The sequence below is a fragment of the Protopterus annectens genome, chromosome 6.part0 (genome assembly GCF_019279795.1).
Source record: "Protopterus annectens isolate FY-2018-M chromosome 6.part0, PAN1.0, whole genome shotgun sequence".
NCBI classification, from domain to species: Eukaryota; Metazoa; Chordata; order Ceratodontiformes; family Protopteridae; genus Protopterus; species Protopterus annectens.
Genome location: NC_056737.1, coordinates 1038264142 through 1038284464, shown reverse-complemented (window position 1 = coordinate 1038284464; position 20323 = coordinate 1038264142). Strand labels below are relative to the sequence as shown.

General features: G+C 37.6%; 1 protein-coding gene across 1 annotated transcript in view; it reads right to left on the bottom strand.

Moving 5' to 3' along the window:
- The window catches only part of AK7 (adenylate kinase 7), a 1289119-nt gene that overhangs the window by 543435 nt on the left and 725361 nt on the right, over positions 1-20323 (bottom strand). The window contains exon 12 of the mRNA XM_044074647.1: positions 3584-3722. Within this exon, the coding sequence (XP_043930582.1) occupies positions 3584-3722 (139 nt within the window). The remainder of the gene's footprint in view (positions 1-3583; positions 3723-20323) is intronic.

The following is a 20323-nucleotide window of genomic DNA, read 5'->3' as shown; positions in this document are numbered from 1 at the left end:
GGGTACACGACCCAACTAGTGGCAGTGGATGAGAGGAAAGAGGTGGGATCCTGGGGCAAGGCTGATGTTAAAGTAACTAGTTACATAAATCATTAAATCTCTGTGAAGAATACGAAGTAAAGATATCTCAGTGTAGAAGGCTACTGCTGAGATTTGTAGTTTGCATTTTCTAGGACTTTAGTATGAAAAAGTTTGTCTGGTTTATATTGCTTTTGTTTGCTTAAGAGTTCATACTGTTATAAATATTGATAGACTTGCTCTAATAAAGTCAAGTACATGAAAAAACTAATAAAACTCAAATAAATATAGACAAGCTTTATAATGAAGAATGTATGGAATATAAAGTTTAAAATACATGCTACTGAATCAAATGTTTGCTTGTACTACAAATTACAGTTAATATGGAGAGTTATTAGAATAAGTCTTTTAAGGCTCCCTTTTGTAATTCTGAGACTGATTTAAGTGTGAACCCTAGAATTATTAAAAAATATATATAAAAAATACAGGAGAACAGCAAATGTTGAATATTGTTGTTTTCTACTAAAGTTTTTTTTTTTGCAGGGTCCAACCACCCCTGCACCCTTGATGCCCACATAATTTCATGTACCAACTCCAAGATTAACATACCTGGGAAAAAAGGGAGTAGTCTGAGAAATAGCAGTCTTGGACTTAGAATATGTAAGCCTGCATTTTCATTAATTTTCGCAATTCTGGGACTCACACTAAGAAGTCTTGGTATCTCAAATGGCTACTGTATTTTAAGCATTGTAGCACTTTGACTAGTAGAAATGTTAACTTAAAATAATTACATCAATAAGAGTAAACATTCTCTTGTATTTAAAAATTTTTCACTTAAAGTCGACTCTGCACTCTTCCATCATACTAGCTATATTTGCAGAAGCATCCGATTCCAACTACTGTGTAATGCAAACTTTTCTGCCATTGGTGTTGCTTCCTTGAAGTTTGTATTTATTAATGTTGCCAAATCATTTAAAGTGTTGAGACCACATGTTCTATACACAGTATTCTATTTGCAAGCCATAGGATTTTTATGGCTCTCATAATGTCCCAACATTTGCTTCACACCAGAAAAATACATTAAGGCAGAGAGGTATCCACTGTTCTAAAAAGAGGATCAGAAAACTTTGCACTTTTGTGAAATATATGCAGTACAGAAGGAAGATTACAGCAGGTGAGTAATATTTATTTTAATGCACCTGCATCTTCCACAGAAATTACCCTCTGCAGATTCATGGTATTACCATCATGGAGGCAAGCAGAATTATTAGTCTGGAGATATGTTTTTACTGTGCAAAACCAGTCAAATAGCCTGGCATGGATATTCACCAAATAATGTTTTATAAATGAAGTGCAGTCTTCCATCTGTCAACCTTATAAAAGCTTACAAGAGTTCTCTACTTTGTAGCCACAGAAAAGATTGCATTTCCTCTAACGCAGTGCAGTGCATTTAGATACTAACTGGCACAGGGTTTTAGGCCTTTGTATGGTAGAAACATTTGTGCTAGATTATCGACCTAACTAATGTCCTCTTGTCTTTAGGTTCCATGGAAGGTTATAAGCATATTATACAAACAGCTGAGTAAGGAGAAGTTAATATCCTTAGAGCCTGGCTAAGCTTGGATTGACTATATATACGTGTGTGTGTGTGTGTGTGTGTGTGTGTGTGTGTGTGTGTGTGTGTGTGGGTGTGTGAGACAGAACCAAATTTGATCAAATTTGCTTTAAGCGGATATGTGTTTAGTCGATACAATTTCATCAACAAAACAGCCAACAGGTTTGTGACATCCCACAATGCCCAGAGTTGGGGAATACATCCTTTCTCCTATATTGTGCGATTTTGCAATTAATATAATAATTTAGCAGGGAGGTTGTGGGTGTTTGACTCTTGCAAAAAATGTTTTTTCTCTTTTATTTTCTCGCTCTCTTTTTTTTTTTTGTTTTAATGTTGTGTGTGCCAAGGTTATTGCTTGGTGCATGTATTTTAGCATGTTGACGTTTGCATTGTAGGTTTGCTGTCTACATTACTAACATCAACATTTAGGTCTGTCAAACTAATTTATTAGATCCATAGATACATTTACAAATATATATATATATATATATATATATATATATATATATATAGACAAATATATATATAATTACAGATATACATATATATATATATATATATATATATATATATATATATATAGATATCGACATAAAGATACACACACACACACACACACACACACACACACACACACACACACACACATATATATATATATATATATATATATATTTATATTTATGTATATATGCACACACAGACACACACACAAAACAGGTATATATAATATATATAATATATATGGGTCTACTTCACATCACCTAAATCTCGTTGGACTGAATTTCATATGTCTGAGACCAAATCACCTAATTTTCAAAATACAGAAAACTCATTTGACTGAATCTCATTTCACTGAATTGTAAGCCATAAACATGATGTGGGTTTCCCTTCACCTGTGACTTGTTTGTGATAAAAAGAATTTGTGTAACTTACAGTGCTGACTGACAGAATACCGACAGTCATGTAGAAAGTAGTGTTGTAGTGTTTCTAAATGTGGGTATGTCTCTTTACATTTTTATGGGAAGTATCTAAAGTAATATGGCAGATGTGCTGTGCATTCCCAGCAGTAGTAGCAGCGTGTAGAGTACTCTAAGGCAAGAAAAAGGTATATGCCCTTTTCCTCACTGTAGTGCGATCCTGGAGTTAATATATATAGTTGGGGGGGTGTAGCCCCCACCTAGTTTGGCTTTATATTGTCTGGTTTCTGTTAAGAGGGTAAGTAAGTAGTTTTTAAATTCTGGAAAGAGGTAGTCATTAGTGTTGTAAGTGTGTATGTCTATGGTTTAAAATTTAATCTTTTGAAATTAGCATTGTAAGCTTTCCGTAAAACGAGATTCAGTCAAATGAGTTTTCAGTATTTTGAAAATTAGGTGATTTGGTTTCAGTCAAATGAAAGTCAGTCAAATGAGATTTAGGTGATGTGAAGGAGACATATATATATATATATATATATATATATATATATATATATATATAGCCTAACACACATCACTACTTTACTTTTCTCTCTACAGGTAGTCCAATGTTTAGCCAGTAAAACAAAGCTCAGAAAAAAATTGTCCTATAAATGATCCTCTGTCTACATTCTCATGGGCATGCTACTAAATTACTCTTGAATTATAAACCTTGCAACCTTGGAAGACAAGAATGTCAAAAACAGTCACACTACTTGGATCTGATATTCATGCTGTACAACTGATAGTCTTGTAGTTGTTCATGCATCCTCTTTAAATTCCTTTTCCATATATTTCATTTTTTGAGGATTTTACTATATAACAATTTCACTATTTAGATGAGAAATACATACAGGTTAAATTAACTTCATGACCGTTGGGAAGCTACTGCTGTTATCATCTCTAATGCATCATTTTTAAACAGAAGTATCCATTAAATGGAATTCCAAACATTATTGTCTGAAATACATAAATTTAATTTGCAATATTTTACCTCCATTCTGTTCCATGTTTTCTTTCACAGATTCCAGCACTTCAGCAGCATCAGAAGAACCATCTTCTTCTTCCTCCTCTTCCCCTTCCTCTTCTTCTTCATTTCCTGCTGCTTGCTCTTTTGCTTTAACAAGCCTCTCCTATAAAAAGAAAGATGGACGTGTTGTGTATCTACACTAATGCTGTATCTGTGAGTACAGCTCTTGTTGCAAGAACCAAAAGAATTTGCACAAAAGGTGTTCAGACTATTAAGACTGCTCAGCAAATTAACCTATCCCAGGATGCTCAACTCTTCTGTATCCCATAATGCACTGTTTCTTCCTCCCTCTCCAGTTCTCACCAAGAGAAAGAAAGAAATGAAGGAGGGAAGGAGAAAAGAAATAGAGCAGAAGGCAGAGGCACTATGGGATTACACCATCTGGCCAAAGTTCTACTCTCAGATCCTGGCTAGTTTGTTTAATTGCAGAAATAGCACTGTCATACCTTATATTGTTACTGTGAGGTGACTGGGCAGGGGGTTAATAAGACAAATGAAACTCCTTAATGGCAGACATGCTTGATATCTGGCAAATTTCAGCATTGAAGTATAACTATGCAGGTGTCTGCTTGACTGGGTAAGAATATCACTGAACTGATCATATTTTGTTAGGTTCAAAAGGTGTGTTTTAATACGTTTAATGTTGCTGGACTGTTGGACCATTTATTTTTATTTACTGTTTTATGATTTTAAAGTTGTTACATTAACTTACTCTATTCACATGTTTTTTTTCTGATTACACAGAAACATTTTTTTCTTAGGATGTAGCCAATGGCACTGAATGCTTACACACTGAGCAACATAGTTGAAGAGTCCTTTTGGATGCAAGATGAGTATTATTACATAGAATATTTATAGATTGACCAGCTCCATTAAAATAAATATTTCCAGAAACTAAAAAACTGGACAGTACATTTCATAGGTTCTTATTAAGCTTCTGGCAAAAGGAGATCACCAGAAAACTCACCCACATCACCCAATAAAGGTGAGAGATTTCCAATGCTCCACTCTAAGTGTATCCTTAAGTAAAAATTTGTGATTTATCAAGCAGTCATTCAGATTGGTTTGAAAGTTTGCTAGGGTAGCACTCTGTTTGATAGGCAAGGGCAACCTATCCAGAAATGGAGGATACATTGGGTTGGGTATCGGTCATGCCATCCGGTAGTACTGATGCGATGGTGCAATTTTAGGTCTCTAGAATGGGTATTTACTGCACCTTTTGTTCTATTTAGGTAAAGGAGTTCAAAGAGTGCTGGGATATTCATGGCACAATAAGCTAAGCAGAGATCATCCCTTAGGAGTCTGTATGACATTGAGTAAAGGGACAGAGTTTTTAGTCTATTACAATAACTAAGGGTAGTGAGACTTGAGATCTTTTTGGTTAGGAAACATTACGTGCTTGAAGAGGTATGTGCCTAATAAGCAATGAATAAAGTGGAACTATTACTTTTCTGGACCCTGAGCAGAAGGATTGTCTAACCACCACTGAGTGATTATCAAGGGAGAGTCTGTTGTCACCATATCTACCAAAGTCCCTGATGAGCATTTCAAATTTAAGTGCAATGCTGTATGTATGATAAGCAATAGTGATGCTAGATTTACCAGAGGAAACCATACTGCATTTCTTGATGATGAGCAGAAGCCCATGACTAACATACCAAGCAGTAATGCTAGTTTTACTAAAGGAAACTATACTACATTTCTTGGTGTTGAAGGTAAGCCTTTGATTAATTTACCAAGTATTTGTTTGTTCCAGCTCTTGCTGGAGACTTTGAGTATCAGAAATGGATTTGAAAACCACTCCCATTTTGCAATAATCAGCAAACTTGGTTAGCCATAACCCCTTGATACTGTTTTCATGTCACAGAAATATATACCAAATAGGAAGGGACAAAGGACAGAGAATTGTGGAGCTCCAATAGTGACATTTTTTTGTCTATTTTGATTTGTGACAAGAATTTAATTTGGCTCAAAAGAAGCATGAGGAATTAGTCACAGGTTTTTGGGCAGAATCTATACAGTTATTCACCCGCCATCCTCTGGAACAAGCTTCCCCTGACCCTAAGAAATACAGCCTAGAGCTAAAAATTTTAAAAAATCACTCAAACAATACCTAAACCACATCTGGACATGTCCCTGTAATTTACTTCCCTGAATCCTGTCCTAATCGTGTCTTCTACTCCTCTCCCTTATTTCCTATTTGTCTTCCTAATACCCATATCCTTCCTTTTACTCCATGTTATATTTCTCCAACCTCCTACTTTTCTGCTATGACAATTTCCTGACTCTTTACAAGATACATCACTTATCAGTTCTGGACTTCTACTGTACTGTCTCAGAACCTATTTCTTCTAACACTACCTCCTACAGATTACTATTACTAACTGGCTGATCTGTCCACTGTCTACTACCCCTCAAATGTGTGTCACTATACTAACTATCTGTTTTAACTATAATTGTAAGTCTCACTTGCCTTCGTTATTGTAAATGCATTTGTAGACAATCTCATTGCATTTCACATTTACTGTAACATGTATTCTTATATAATTGTATGTTGGAGCTTTTCTCCCCGGGCCACCACTGAAAAACGGCTTTGACCCAATCAGACTATCCCGGTCAATAAATGTCAAACAAATAAATAAGATGTGCCTTAGTTTTCCATGGAGTTATATGTAAAAGAGGAATGTTTCTAGGTGCTCAGTGTTGTCCTTTAGTTGTGGTAGATGTTTTAACAGATGACTAAGGATGCTACACAGAAATTAAGGGTTATAGAATGGCAACAAGTATATCAGTTTATAGTGTTTATTTTCTGCCAAGTACCTCAAAAAAGAGTTTCAGTCAAAGATAAGGAGATGATGATGTTTATGGAAGGTCAGACAATATATATGGAAGACAGAAATAGATTTATTCGTGTCAAGGAAGAAAAAGGTGGACCTCAACCTATGACTTTAAATATATATCAAAGTTTGCACTAATTTCATGGATCTCACTGATGTTTAAATTTTTATGCCAGGAAGTCAGTAGATCTTGTATAGATAACAGTTTTATTAGAAATTAAAGTACATTTTTGGTTAAATGGTGAAGACCCATCCATCTTTGATTTCTCATCATCTGCTTTTGGAGCATTTTCTTGGCAGTTGGAGGGGCCCAGTCTACAGACGTATTAGTGCTTTCCTGTCAAATCTGTAAACAGGATTTTTTTGTTGAGTGCTGCAAAGACTGTGTGGTACTAAGTGCATGATTACAAATAGATGAACCTTTCTCAGTAATGGAATGATATAAATGTTAAGGTGAAGTGAAGCAAGAGGATAAAGCTTATGAAAAAAAGTCCCAGATGCTCTAAAATTTAAATAGGTTAAATTATTGGAGTTTCAAAACAGATTCTAAGATTGGGAAAGTGAGCTGAGGAGGAAAGTGATACAGCTACCAGTTGTATCCCCATGTCTATGAGATTGTGACATTGCTAGCTCCTCAAGACTTATAGTGGGTCTGCATTAGTGTGATAATATTATATGTAAGGATCTTGTGGTTACAGCAGAGATGTTTTGAGATTATTATAGTATATTATATTCAGCACAGACATTATTGGTAAAATAAGATGAAATTAAATGAATATTTGTGGGTATTGCTAAGGTTTACTACAGAGTGGGTTGATATGGCAGCTAGTGTTGTAACTAATGAGGATGTGGCAGAAACAATAAAGAGACAGATTTGTAAAATTCTAGGAAGTGATAGCACATCAGCTGAAGTATGGAAAGTAAACAATAATCAAATTGTTTTATATTTGGTTAAATTACTGAATTTTCTCATGAAGAGCAAGTATCTACTTCCTTCCAAGAAATGAGTAATAGTGGCTTTTATACTCAAGGAAGGTAAAGCCTCAAGTTAGCCTTCTTCATATAGACGTACAGTACATCTGTGTTAAGCCACAATTTATTTATTTATTGATTGACTGACATTTGGTGACCAGGAAAGTCAGCCTGGGTCACGAACCCATTTTCAGCAGAGCCCTGGGCAGAAAATCTCCAAAAGTACACGTATAGGCAAACATATAGAGACAATAAGAGGTTACAAATACATTGTCATGTGTGTCCAGGAATGATACAGACAAACACATACATATATTCTTTAACAATATTCCTCAGCAAAGAAAAGTCAAATCTATTGATTAACAAGAGTTTTAACATGCAAGTAAAATTCAGCTTGTGGTGCATTATGCAGTATTTTACAATTAGCTTGTATTACATTATACTGTATTCGTTGGGAAATAATCAGTTTGTTTTGTGTGGAAATTTGCAGGCAGAGAAGTCGAGGGATAGAGTATGTAGACTATTTAAGTATATGGTGTTAGTGAGAGCAGAAGAAAGCAGAAGTAGTAAAGATGTTAGGGAAATGAGAGGGCCGAGGGCTCAGTAAGAAGGTAATATATGATGTGACCCTTAGACAAAGTATTTGACAGATGGTTGTGAGGTACAGTAGGGGATTGAGTTTCTAAGATCTACCAGAAGTTAAAGAAAAGACTACAGAATGATTTTCAAAAACTGAAAATAGCAGGGCTAGAATAAATGACAGAGATCAGTCTTTGTATTTTCTATACTCCCTATGTTGTTATATGTCTTCCAGTCCTTTCTTGCCAATGTCCCATCAACAGTTTTGAAGCTGGTTTAAGAATTTGATGAGAGATTTTATATGGGGTAGGAGTACAGCTTGTGTTTCATAGGATAAACTTATTCTCCCTAAAGACAGAGGGGATTTGGTTGCAGTAAAACAGATACAAAGCTCAGGAAAAAAATCTGAAGAATGTGAAATAAAGATGTGTGAAGTATTAAAACATATTTTAATATTTTAACATATTTTAGACCCATTACTGATGGATTTACTTTACATCAGCACGTCAAATGCCATCAGAAATAGTCAATATAGGGATTTAAACCTCTTCTGTAACATCAACAGAATGGCTTGGAGGGAGAGGTAAATCTCACATAGGATGAAAATGTTAATTTATCTAGGTGCAGCTACTATGCTTGCTGGACTGGACTGGAACCAAAGTCTTCTTAGGACACAAAGTCTTGCTGGCTGTTTACTGCTGAAGCAGAGACACAACAGTTTTGCAAGATTGCATCTGTAGTCTGTTTAAAGCACCAAGCCTTCCAAATTGCACACTGATAAAGAAATATATTTTGCAGCACAATACTATTTCACTGTAAGCACAGTTACAAATAAATAACTTATTTTTATAACAAATGACACATACTCTTCTGTAGTTTGTAGTATAACTGTACCAATACTTTACTCTTGATAGGTAAAGGACGATTATAACTGTTTCTCCAATACAATACCTCAGAACAAGTGTGTTCCTACCAAATACCTCTAACACAGTTTAGTATAAAATTTTATATACCCTTTTAGTCATGCACTCCTTTTTTGGCTTTTGTGGGAAATCACGTAATGTCTGTTTTTAGACTTTTCTATTGTCCTTTGTGAAACCATTTAATCATGCAATATTTGCCTTTTATAATTGTTTTCTGTTGATTCTATAAAAAGCCATGTCCATTTATCTGTGAGGAACTACATCAAGCTTTTTAATATTGTGACAAACATGTCTTTTAGAAAATATCTTGAGGAAAACGCCCTATAAAAACATGTCCATTGACAGAAGTCTGTAAGGAAACATCTGTAAGAATACGTCAAACTGTTCTGCTGCTGGTACTGAAAAAACATTTTTGAGGAAAAAAACATGTTAATTTATCTTTTTTGATACTGTGGGAGAACATGTCTTCTGAGCAAACAACTTTGTAAATGATCACGTATTGCTGAGTTTGTAAAAAGCATGTCTATTAATAGATAAAGTCAGAGCTGTGTCACACTGGAGTATGGATGCTCATTACATATTGCTAAGTTCTATTTCTACATTTAAGCAAGCTTTATTGTATGCCTCATTTATTTTGCATTTTTATAGAAGAATTGATTTTAACCTTTTATTGTTTAACACACTTAACAGTTCCCCTTTTATTTTAAACCAAGGAGACAAAAATCATCACTGTTTGATAATGCATTTTATTATGACAATTGAAAACAGTAACTTGTTGATTAACTCCTGTTAAGCAAACTTTAATACATGTAAGCAATATGCAAGCAAGCACTACAATAACAATAACAGCAATTAAAAATATGATAATTTTTCCTGTCCACCCTGTAAATAGATTATTAAACCACTCACTCCAATCATCATTCCAGTGTTTTTCTAGTATGTTGTGACACTTTGGCAATGACCTCTAAATGCTTTAGAGACTCTGTTTTATATGGAATAATGGTACAACATTGTTCTCCTATTAAAGCACATGTACCCCTTCGCCAGTATGTAATCTAATGCCATTCAATTTTGTAAAACCATACGATGGCTGTCATTTCGACAGTAATGTCTGAGACTGCACTGAAAGTGGCATTTGCCAATACTTCAACTAATTTAAATAGTTTTCTTAACTCCAAAATAGCTTTTGCTGCTCCATACCAAGGTAATATACCTGCTCCAGAAATTACATCATCTCCTAGATCCATATCTTTTAATTTTAAATAATCAAGATTTTGGTGGTAAATACATGATGTATCTAAGGTGTCTACTAGATTTTCAATTACAGGTAATATTTCTCTTTTCCTTTTGCATTTCTAATACTTCCCTTTGGTAACTCTTTTATATGATGCATTGCTGGTACTACTAGCTCTATATTGCAGGTGTCAACCCATCCCTTTGGTAACCTTTTATAAGGATATTTACCACAAATGTAAAATAACCCATCTGACAGTGGAATTGTCAGCATATTGAATGAGTGTGCTTTGGAGGGAGGCGGCATGAAAGTTGTTAATGAAAACATTAAAGAGCAGGGGTCCAAGAATGGATCTCTGTGGGACTCCGGTACAATTTCCCTGGTATACAGAGAGACTAGTTTGCCACCTGACACATGTTGTGCCTGTTGGTTAGGTAATTGAAGAACCATTTTTGTGTGGTTTGAGAGCATCCTAGTGTAGATAGTTGTTGAAAAAGCTTCTGATGTGACACTGTATCAAAGGCCTTTGATAGGTCAAGTAGGATTACTGAGGTAAACAGACCTGTGTCCATAGCTTTATTCACAGTATCAGAGAAGGATAGTAATGCTGTGGTGGTGCTGTGAGCAGGCCAAAAACCATGTTGGGTGGGAGAAAGGAGAATGTTATTTAAAATAAATGTCATCAGTTGTAAGTGTATACACTTTTGAAGTACTTTAGAAAGAGGGGATAGGATAGAGATGGGTCAGTAGTTGGATAAATCACTGTTTTTTCTGCCTTTATGTAAAGGAATGATGACGGATCTTTTCTAGAGGTTAGCAATATTATCTTCAGAGAGAGACCTATTGATAAGAATATTAACTGCGTAGGCTATAGTGTCTGCAGTGAGCTTTAGGTATTCAGATGGGAGATTGTTAGAGAGTTAGAGAGAGAGAGAGAGAGAGAGAGAGAGAACAAGGTTTTAGTTTAGTGAGAAGTTTGGGTATAAGAAAGGTTGATATGGATTGTAGAGAGAAAGTGGCTAATGTAGTTCTATCTGTACAGTTGTGATGGAGAGGAGGAGGGATGTTTTTGTGGGGTGTGTGCTCTCAGAGATTGTTTTGGTTAAGTTTACGGTGTGATTGGCGTTATCATTAGGTGTAGAAAAGTTTACAAGTTTTTATATACTTTCAATGAAGTGGGAGTTAAACATGTTAGCTATCTGAGTTGGTTCTAGATTAGGGACTAGTGATGGATTTGCATTGTACCGGGAGTAAGGAGAGCTGAAACAGATTTCCAGAATTTTTTAGGGTTATTGCTTTGGGAGGTTATCTGATGAGAGAAATAGGGTTTTTTGTCGATAATTACTATTTATTTTTTGCCTTGTTACATAACTGCTTATATTTTATTTGGTTACTCATGCTTCTGTCCCTTTGCCAATCTTCCAGGCTCAGTCTCTGATTAGTAGTATTTCTTTAGTGGATGGTTAATTTTTATTCTTTTGGTTCGTGGTGGAGCTAGAGAGTTAAGGGTATCTAAGAAAATCTTATTGAGGTGAGATAAGGCATCATCTAGTAGTAATTTTTTTTTTTAAGTGGGGTCCAATTTTTGGCTTTTAGGATGCTATTAAATAGTTGATTAAATCTGGTTAAGTTTCTGGATGTTTTATAGGTTTGGGGTTTTGACTCATGAGGAAGGGTTCTATAGGTATAAGCTGGTGAATGGTCACATTTCATTTGACAAAATATTTGAGTTGGAGTATTTGAGAGGATCATTTACAAGGATCCAATCTCATACCTGGTTGGTTGTTATTTTGAATTCTTGTAGGACTGGTGATAAGCTGTGTGAAGCCATTAAGGTGTATGTTATTTGTTTGGGGAGTGGAGATCATATGTTGCCAGTTGTTTGTGTCACCCATGATGATTGTTTTATAAGCCAACTTCATGGCATAAAGGGATAGAGGCTTGACTACACCTCTAGCAAACCAAAGTTCTTGAGCGGCTCTGGTGTCTACATGAGCTGGCCAGGGATGAAGTGAGTGAGTAGCTGTTGACACCTCACCCATCCTGGAGGGCAGGAGTATTGTTCTGCCTCACTATATGAGTGATACCCAGTGGCAGCACCAGGTGTTCACCTATTGGAGTTCTGAGATAGCCAAACCCATGCTACTGTAGAGAATTTGTATTATGCAGCAGAGGAGAAACTGCCAAGTAGAGACTCACTTCCCCTCAGAAGGCAGCAATTGTGGATTTAGAGGTTTCACCAATGGGAAGGTTGCTCCCAAAGAGAGAGGATAGGTTTCCCCCGAATGAGCAAGCTAGCCCACTAACTACCACCCACCTCTCACCATGAGGGATGATTGGGGTTCCCTGGCAGGAACAGATGAGCTGTAGTGCTCTCACCTAGCCCAGGAATACATAGCTCCTGTTTTTCCAAATGAATGGGCCAACTGGGTGAAGGTACAAGAGCCATCAGGCAAAGTCTTGTGGGTGAAGTAAAAATATCTATCTATTGATCTATAAATATACATATACATATATATATATATATATATATATATATATATATATATATATATATGGGTGGTTGTCAGTTTAGATGCTTAGAAGGTATTCAACAAAGCTGAGTGGAGTTATATGATGAATGTCCTATTGGCTTTTTGATTTACACAGGAGTTCATTGACTTACTTATGGGAATATATAGGGCAGGTTTGTGCAACATTTTGAACATCTGGTTGAGAGGATTAGATAATCTGTTTTGTTTTCTGTTTTGTTTTCATGGATATACATGATAAAAGAAGAAGTGAAAATGTCATTGTCTGCGAATCATATATTGACTTATATGACTTATATGACTAAAACTGAGCAGGATATGTACTTGGGATCTTCTTTTGTTATACAATGAATACAACAAAGACATGAACTGTCTCCATTAATTATAACCTTGCATCTCTTGCTAGTGTCACGACCCTTAGACAAAGTATTTGACAGATGGTTGTGAGGTACAGTAGGGGATTGAGTTTCTAAGATCTACCAGAAGTTAAAGAAAAGACTACAGAATGATTTTCAAAAACTGAAAATAGCAGGGCTAGAATAAATGACAGAGATCAGTCTTTGTATTTTCTATACTCCCTATGTTGTTATATGTCTTCCAGTCCTTTCTTGCCAATGTCCCATCAACAGTTTTGAAGCTGGTTTAAGAATTTGATGAGAGATTTTATATGGGGTAGGAGTACAGCTTGTGTTTCATAGGATAAACTTATTCTCCCTAAAGACAGAGGGGATTTGGTTGCAGTAAAACAGATACAAAGCTCAGGAAAAAAATCTGAAGAATGTGAAATAAAGATGTGTGAAGTATTAAAACATATTTTAATATTTTAACATATTTTAGACCCATTACTGATGGATTTACTTTACATCAGCACGTCAAATGCCATCAGAAATAGTCAATATAGGGATTTAAACCTCTTCTGTAACATCAGCAGAATGGCTTGGAGGGACAGGTAAATCTCACATAGGATGAAAATGTTAATTTATCTAGGTGCAGCTACTATGCTTGCTGGACTGGACTGGAACCAAAGTCTTCTTAGGACACAAAGTCTTGCTGGCTGTTTACTGCTGAAGCAGAGACACAACAGTTTTGCAAGCTTGCATCTGTAGTCTGTTTAAAGCACCAAGCCTTCCAAATTGCACACTGATAAAGAAATATATTTTGCAGCACAATACTATTTCACTGTAAGCCCAGTTACAAATAAATAACTTATTTTTATAACAAATGACACATACTCTTCTGTAGTTTGTAGTATAACTGTACCAATACTTTACTCTTGATAGGTAAAGGACGATTATAACTGTTTCTCCAATACAATACCTCAGAACAAGTGTGTTCCTACCAAATACCTCTAACACAGTTTAGTATAAAATTTTATATACCCTTTTAGTCATGCACTCCTTTTTTGGCTTTTGTGGGAAATCACGTAATGTCTGTTTTTAGACTTTTCTATTGTCCTTTGTGAAACCATTTAATCATGCAATATTTGCCTTTTATAATTGTTTTCTGTTGATTCTATAAAAAGCCATGTCCATTTATCTGTGAGGAATTACATCAAGCTTTTCGTAATATTGTGACAAACATGTCTTTTAGAAAATATCTTGAGGAAAACGTACTATAAAAACATGTCCATTGACAGAAGTCTGTAAGGAAACATCTGTAAGAATACGTCAAACTGTTCTGCTGCTGGTACTGAAAAAACATTTTTGAGGAAAAAAACATGTTAATTTATCTTTTTTGATACTGTGGGAGAACATGTCTTCTGAGCAAACAACTTTGTAAATGATCACGTATTGCTGAGTTTGTAAAAAGCATGTCTATTAATAGATAAAGTCAGAGCTGTGTCACACTGGAGTATGGATGCTCATTACATATTGCTAAGTTCTATTTCTACATTTAAGCAAGCTTTATTGTATGCCTCATTTATTTTGCATTTTTATAGAAGAATTGATTTTAACCTTTTATTGTTTAACACACTTAACAGTTCCCCCTTTTTATTTTAAACCAAGGAGACAAAAATCATCACTGTTTGATAATGCATTTTTATTATGACAATTGAAAACAGTAACTTGTTGATTAACTCCTGTTAAGCAAACTTTAATACATGTAAGCAATATGCAAGCAAGCACTACAATAACAATAACAGCAATTAAAAATATGATAATTTTTCCTGTCCACCCTGTAAATAGATTATTAAACCACTCACTCCAATCATCATTCCAGTGTTTTTCTAGTATGTTGTGACACTTTGGCAATGACCTCTAAATGCGTTTTTAGAGACTCTGTTTTATATGGAATAATGGTACAACATTGTTCTCCTATTAAAGCACATGTACCCCCTTGGGACGCCAGTATGTAATCTAATGCCATTCAATTTTGTAAAACCATACGTATGGCTGTCATTTCGACAGTAATGTCTGAGACTGCACTGAAAGTGGCATTTGCCAATACTTCAACTAATTTAAATAGTTTTCTTAACTCCAAAATAGCTTTTGCTGCTCCATACCAAGGTAATATACCTGCTCCAGAAATTACATCATCTCCTAGATCCATATCTTTTAATTTTAAATAATCAAGATTTTGGTGGTAAATACATGATGCATCTAAGGTGTCTACTAGATTTTCAATTACAGGTAATATTTCTCTTTTCCTTTTTGCATTTCTAATACTTCCCTTTGGTAACTCTTTTATATGATGCATTGCTGGTACTACTAGCTCTATATTGCAGGTGTCAACCCATCCCTTTGGTAACCTTTTATAAGGATATTTACCACAAATGTAAAATAACCCATCTGACAGGGCAACACTGCTATTTACTAGACTGCTAGACTGCCATGTACCTGTCCCATAGTAGGAGTTTTATCATGTGTAACCATAAAATTTGTATCTGTTTTACTTCACCAAAATGTAATGTTGGTTTTACACTCATTTTTATAATTTTGTGAAAAATGAAATACCGCTGTGTCACTTAATATTAACTGACCCTTAGCTGGTATTAGAATAGGAAAACCATGAAAAAATACCCCATATACTGGTATGTGGTTATGAAAGTTTATCATTTCAATTGTTTGAATACAATTACTATTACCCACTGGGTTAGTTCCATTTTGTTGAAAACATGTAATTTCCTGTACTATAGCAGATAAAAAGGAGTTATGTACTCACCATAATGTTCTACATGAGTTGTTCATCTCGCCTTCATTCTTACAGATGGGTTCGGAGCTGATCCTCGGCTCTGACTCGGCCAACTACAATGCTTGAGGTCTTCAGACAGCTCGAGGCAAGGTCCCTATCCCATGATGCACCTTGTGTTACCTCAGATCTTGTTTGCTGCCTCTAAAAATACCATATGCCATTCTATCCCTCTATTAGGTAGGGAAACCATAGGAAAGACAATCAAACCATGAAAAAACATGAATCTCAGTCCACGAGAAAGCCTGGAGGGGGTTGGATGGTGGACAGTAAGAATGAAGGCGAGATGAACAACTCACATGGAATGCTATGATGAGTACATAACTTCCTTATGTGAAGTTGCTCTATCTCACCGTTCATTCTTACAGATGGGTAGCGTCCCAAGCACCATCTTTCTCGGGTGGCTCATGGGAGTATGTTTCTCAGGACAGTGGAACCAAACGAAGCCCAGTCCCTGGAGGCCCTATCGACTTTGTAATAATTGATAAAAGAATGAGGCTTTGACCAAGTGGCTACTGCACAAATACTATCTATTGGTAGCCTGGCATTAAAGGCTGAAGATGTGGAAACAGCTCTGGTTTAATGAGCCTTTATTTTGTGTTGCATAGGTATACTGGCAGCTGAATAAGTGAAGGTGATGCAATCTGATAACTATTTCGACAGAGTGGTTTCTGCCACAGGGCTGCCTTTTATGGAGTCTGAAAAGGAAACAAAAAGTTGCTCAGATCTTCTAAATTCTTTGGTTCTATCTAGGTAAAATCGAAGTTGTCTGTGAACATCAAGTTTGTGCAGCATATACTCCAAGTTATTGGTGTGTTTGGGGGGAAAAATGGTAATTCTATGGTTTGATTAAGGTTAGCCTCAGTACAAACTTTAGGTAAGAATGAAGGATTTGTTCATAGTGAAACTCTATCAGAATGAAAAATCAAATACGGGGGTTTAATAGACAAGGCCTGTAATTCTGAAACTCTTTGGGCAGATGTGAATGCTACTAAAAAGACAGTCTTCCAAGACAAAAATTTCAATTTGCATGAAGAAGCTGGCTCAAACGGTGGAAGAATGATGCGTGAAAGCATAAAATTTATATTCCAAGGAGTATAAGTAGATTTGACGGGTGGTCTAAGGTGGAGAGTTCCCCTGAGAAAGGCTTTGGATAGCTTGTGTGACATTACATTAAAGCCTTCAGTACCAAGATGAAAATTAGAGATTGCAGTGAGCTGCACACGAATGGTGGCTGCCGTCACTCCCTTGTTGAAAAGCATAGTCAAAAATTCTAGGATGGAGGAAATCAAGGCTAGGTAAGGGTCGATGTTATTTTGAGAAGCCTATATAGAAAGTCTCTTCCAGATGCTGAGGTATAATTTCCTAGTAGATGATTTATGAGAAGATTTTAAAATATGTTGTGTTTCAGTTAAGAAGTTATGGAACCTGGCTATGTTGGGAATTGGAGCAGCCAAGCTGTCCATTTCAGGGACTGAAGAGGGAGATGAAGAGCCCCCGATGAGTGCACCAGAAGGTCTGGAACTGGGTCTATAATCCAAGGCTCTTACAATAGATGAGGTCAAAGAAAGGGGAATCAAATCCGAAGAGTCCAGTGGGGAGGGGCTATAAGAATGATGGTCCTTCCCAGGGCTCTGGCTTTCTGTAATACTTTGGGTATCAGGGGTATTGGTGGGAAGGTATAAAGGAAACCTGGAGGCCAATCATGTATGAGGGCATCCCTTGGGGCATCTCCTAGAGGGGGGATTTGGGCAAAATAGCTTCTGCGTTTTGTATTCATGGGGGATGCAAAGAGATCGCAGCAAGGCTGGCCCCATCTGTGGATTATTCTTTCTGCTATTTCTTCTTTGAGGGACCACCCATGAGGCAACAAAATTGCCCTACTCAGTTTGTCTGCTATCACATTGGATGTGTGTTGCTATCAGAAATGCTGGGTGGAGGTAGCCCACTACCATACTCTTAGGGCCTCTCGACAAAGGGTGTAGGACCTGGTTCCTCCTTGTTTGTTTATGTACCAGACCACCGACATGCCCATCTGAATTGCAATTGTCTCCAGAGGGAGAGAGTCCTGAAAGTACTGCAATGCCAAGAGTACCGCTCTCATCTCCAGGACATTGATATGCACATGTGTCTCTTGTTCAGTCCATGTGCTTTGGGCTGCTCTTCCCTGAAAATGCCCCCCCACCTGATCGATCAGGGAGGCGTCCATGGTCACAGTGGCTGATGGTGAGGGTAGGATAAAAGGATGACCTATCATTACTTGGAGATAGGTCAACCACCACCGAAGATCCTTTTTGCAGGAGTTTGTTAGAATGATCAGATGTGACATTGGGAGTTCTTGATAGGACCATTGCATGAACAGGAGCCATTGTAGAATCCGCATGTGCATACAACCCAATGGAATCGCTATGGTTGCACCGCCATCATCCCCAACAATTTTAGCACATCTGAGGCTGGTACCTTGTCTCTCAATAGGTTCAGAATTTGTTGTCAAAGTACTGAAATCCTTTCTGAAGGAAGTTTTAAAGTGGTGGTGGTGTCCAAATCTGCTCCAATAAAAATGATATGTTGCAATGGCGACAAGACAGATTTTTTTGAGTTTATGGTAATCCCCAGTTGATTGCAAAGAATAAGCATGGTGTCCCTGGCTTATATAAGCTGATGCCTGCTGGTGGCAGTGAGGAGCCAATTGTGTAAGTACAGAAACACCTGGAATCCCAAACACCTCAGGTGAGCCATGACCACTGCCATACATTTGGTGAACACTCTGGGGGCTGTAGTGAGACCAAAGGGCAGGGCTCCAAACTGGTAGTTATTGGCTCCTAGTCAGAAGCACAGATGATCCCTGGATGGTCTGGCCATTTTTATGTGGTAATACGCATCCTGGAGATCTATCATCACATCCAACTGTCTTTCAGTAAAAAGGGAAGTATCGACTGTAGCGTGACCATCCGGAACTTCTCCTTCTTGACAGATCTGTTTAGTGTGCTGAGGTCCAAATTAGGTCTCTAGCCCCCTGTTTTTTTTGGAACTAAAAAGAATCTTGAGTAAGTTCCGGATCCTATCTGGTCTGCGGGACCGGCTGGATGACTCTTTTTTCTAGTAACCTTTGGACCTCTGTGGTTGCTTGTTCCCTGTAACTGGGAGTAATGTCTAGGATTTTTGTTATCAAGGGAGGTGGAGTGGCAAAGGGAATAAAGTTTCCTCTGGATATTATGCTTTGTACCCAGTAGTCATTTGTTATTTTTAGCCAGGCGTCTGGGTACAAAGATAAGCGACCCCTGACTGCCTCCAGAGTTGGACAGTCGGGCCTCCTTTCAGGAGTGCTGGTAGGGCTTCCCAAAGAACTGATCTCTGTCACCCTGATTCTGCAGACCCCCTCTTCCACGAGGGAGGCATCTTCCATTATTACCCCCTCCTCTGTCCCTGGAGGGGGGTTCACCACATGTGCCCTGAAAGGCTCCTTGGGTTTTTTATTACAAGGGGAGGTGTCTTCCATTATTACCCCCTCCTCTGCCCCTGGAAGGGGGTTCATCACATGTGTCCTGAAAGGCTCCTTGGGTTTTTTGAAACCACATCTTTCCTCCCTTTTGACCTTTGGGGTAGGGTCTAGTAGGGGTGGAAAAATGGACTCCAACAGCAGACAGAATCTGTCCTTCCTGTTCACACCTGGTAAAGTTTCCTTTAAAGAAAAGTCTTATCTTGAGGAGAAGAAATAAATTTATTAGGCCTCCTAGGGACAGGCTCCATGGTGTCTGGAGACTCCCATGCCCTTCATGAGACCAGCTCCATAAGCTTAGCAAAGGGTGGAGACACCCAAGAGGTGGAGGGCTGAGACACAACAGCTTTCAGGAGGACTGACTCATCATCAGTAGGGTTGGTGGGCTTCCAGCCACCCCTCTGCTTTAGGATTTTCAAGATATCTGCAAATGAGATATCCTCTAAGGGGGGACCGTGGGGACCCTTCTGACTCATTCAAGTCAGTGTCTGAAATGACAGATTCCTGCAGGGAGTCTAGATGCTTCCTCTTGCATAGTCTCATCCTGAGAACCTCATCAGTGGGAGCTTCTGGTGAGGTCTCGGAAGAGCAGGGTCTGCCCAGTGGGGCTTCCTGAGGCTCTGGGTCTCTACACTTTAAAGGGATCTGTAAGGCAGAAGTAGACACAGGCACTTTAGGAGAGGAGGTAGTTGGCCCTGAAGTTGTGGATGCCCTGGGGGACATTACTCTCCTCATAGCATCAATGGCACCCCTACTCCGATACGAAGGAACCCCTGGGTCCAAAGAAGCAGATGATTCCCTCAGCACCGGAACAGTGAGCAGTCCAGAGGTAGGAGCCAAACTCATCCATGCCAAAGCCCCAAAAGGTAAAGTCGAAGCCAAAAGAGCAGTCCGACTGTCCTCCCCAGACCCGACCGGCGAGTGTCAGCTCCTAGACCCC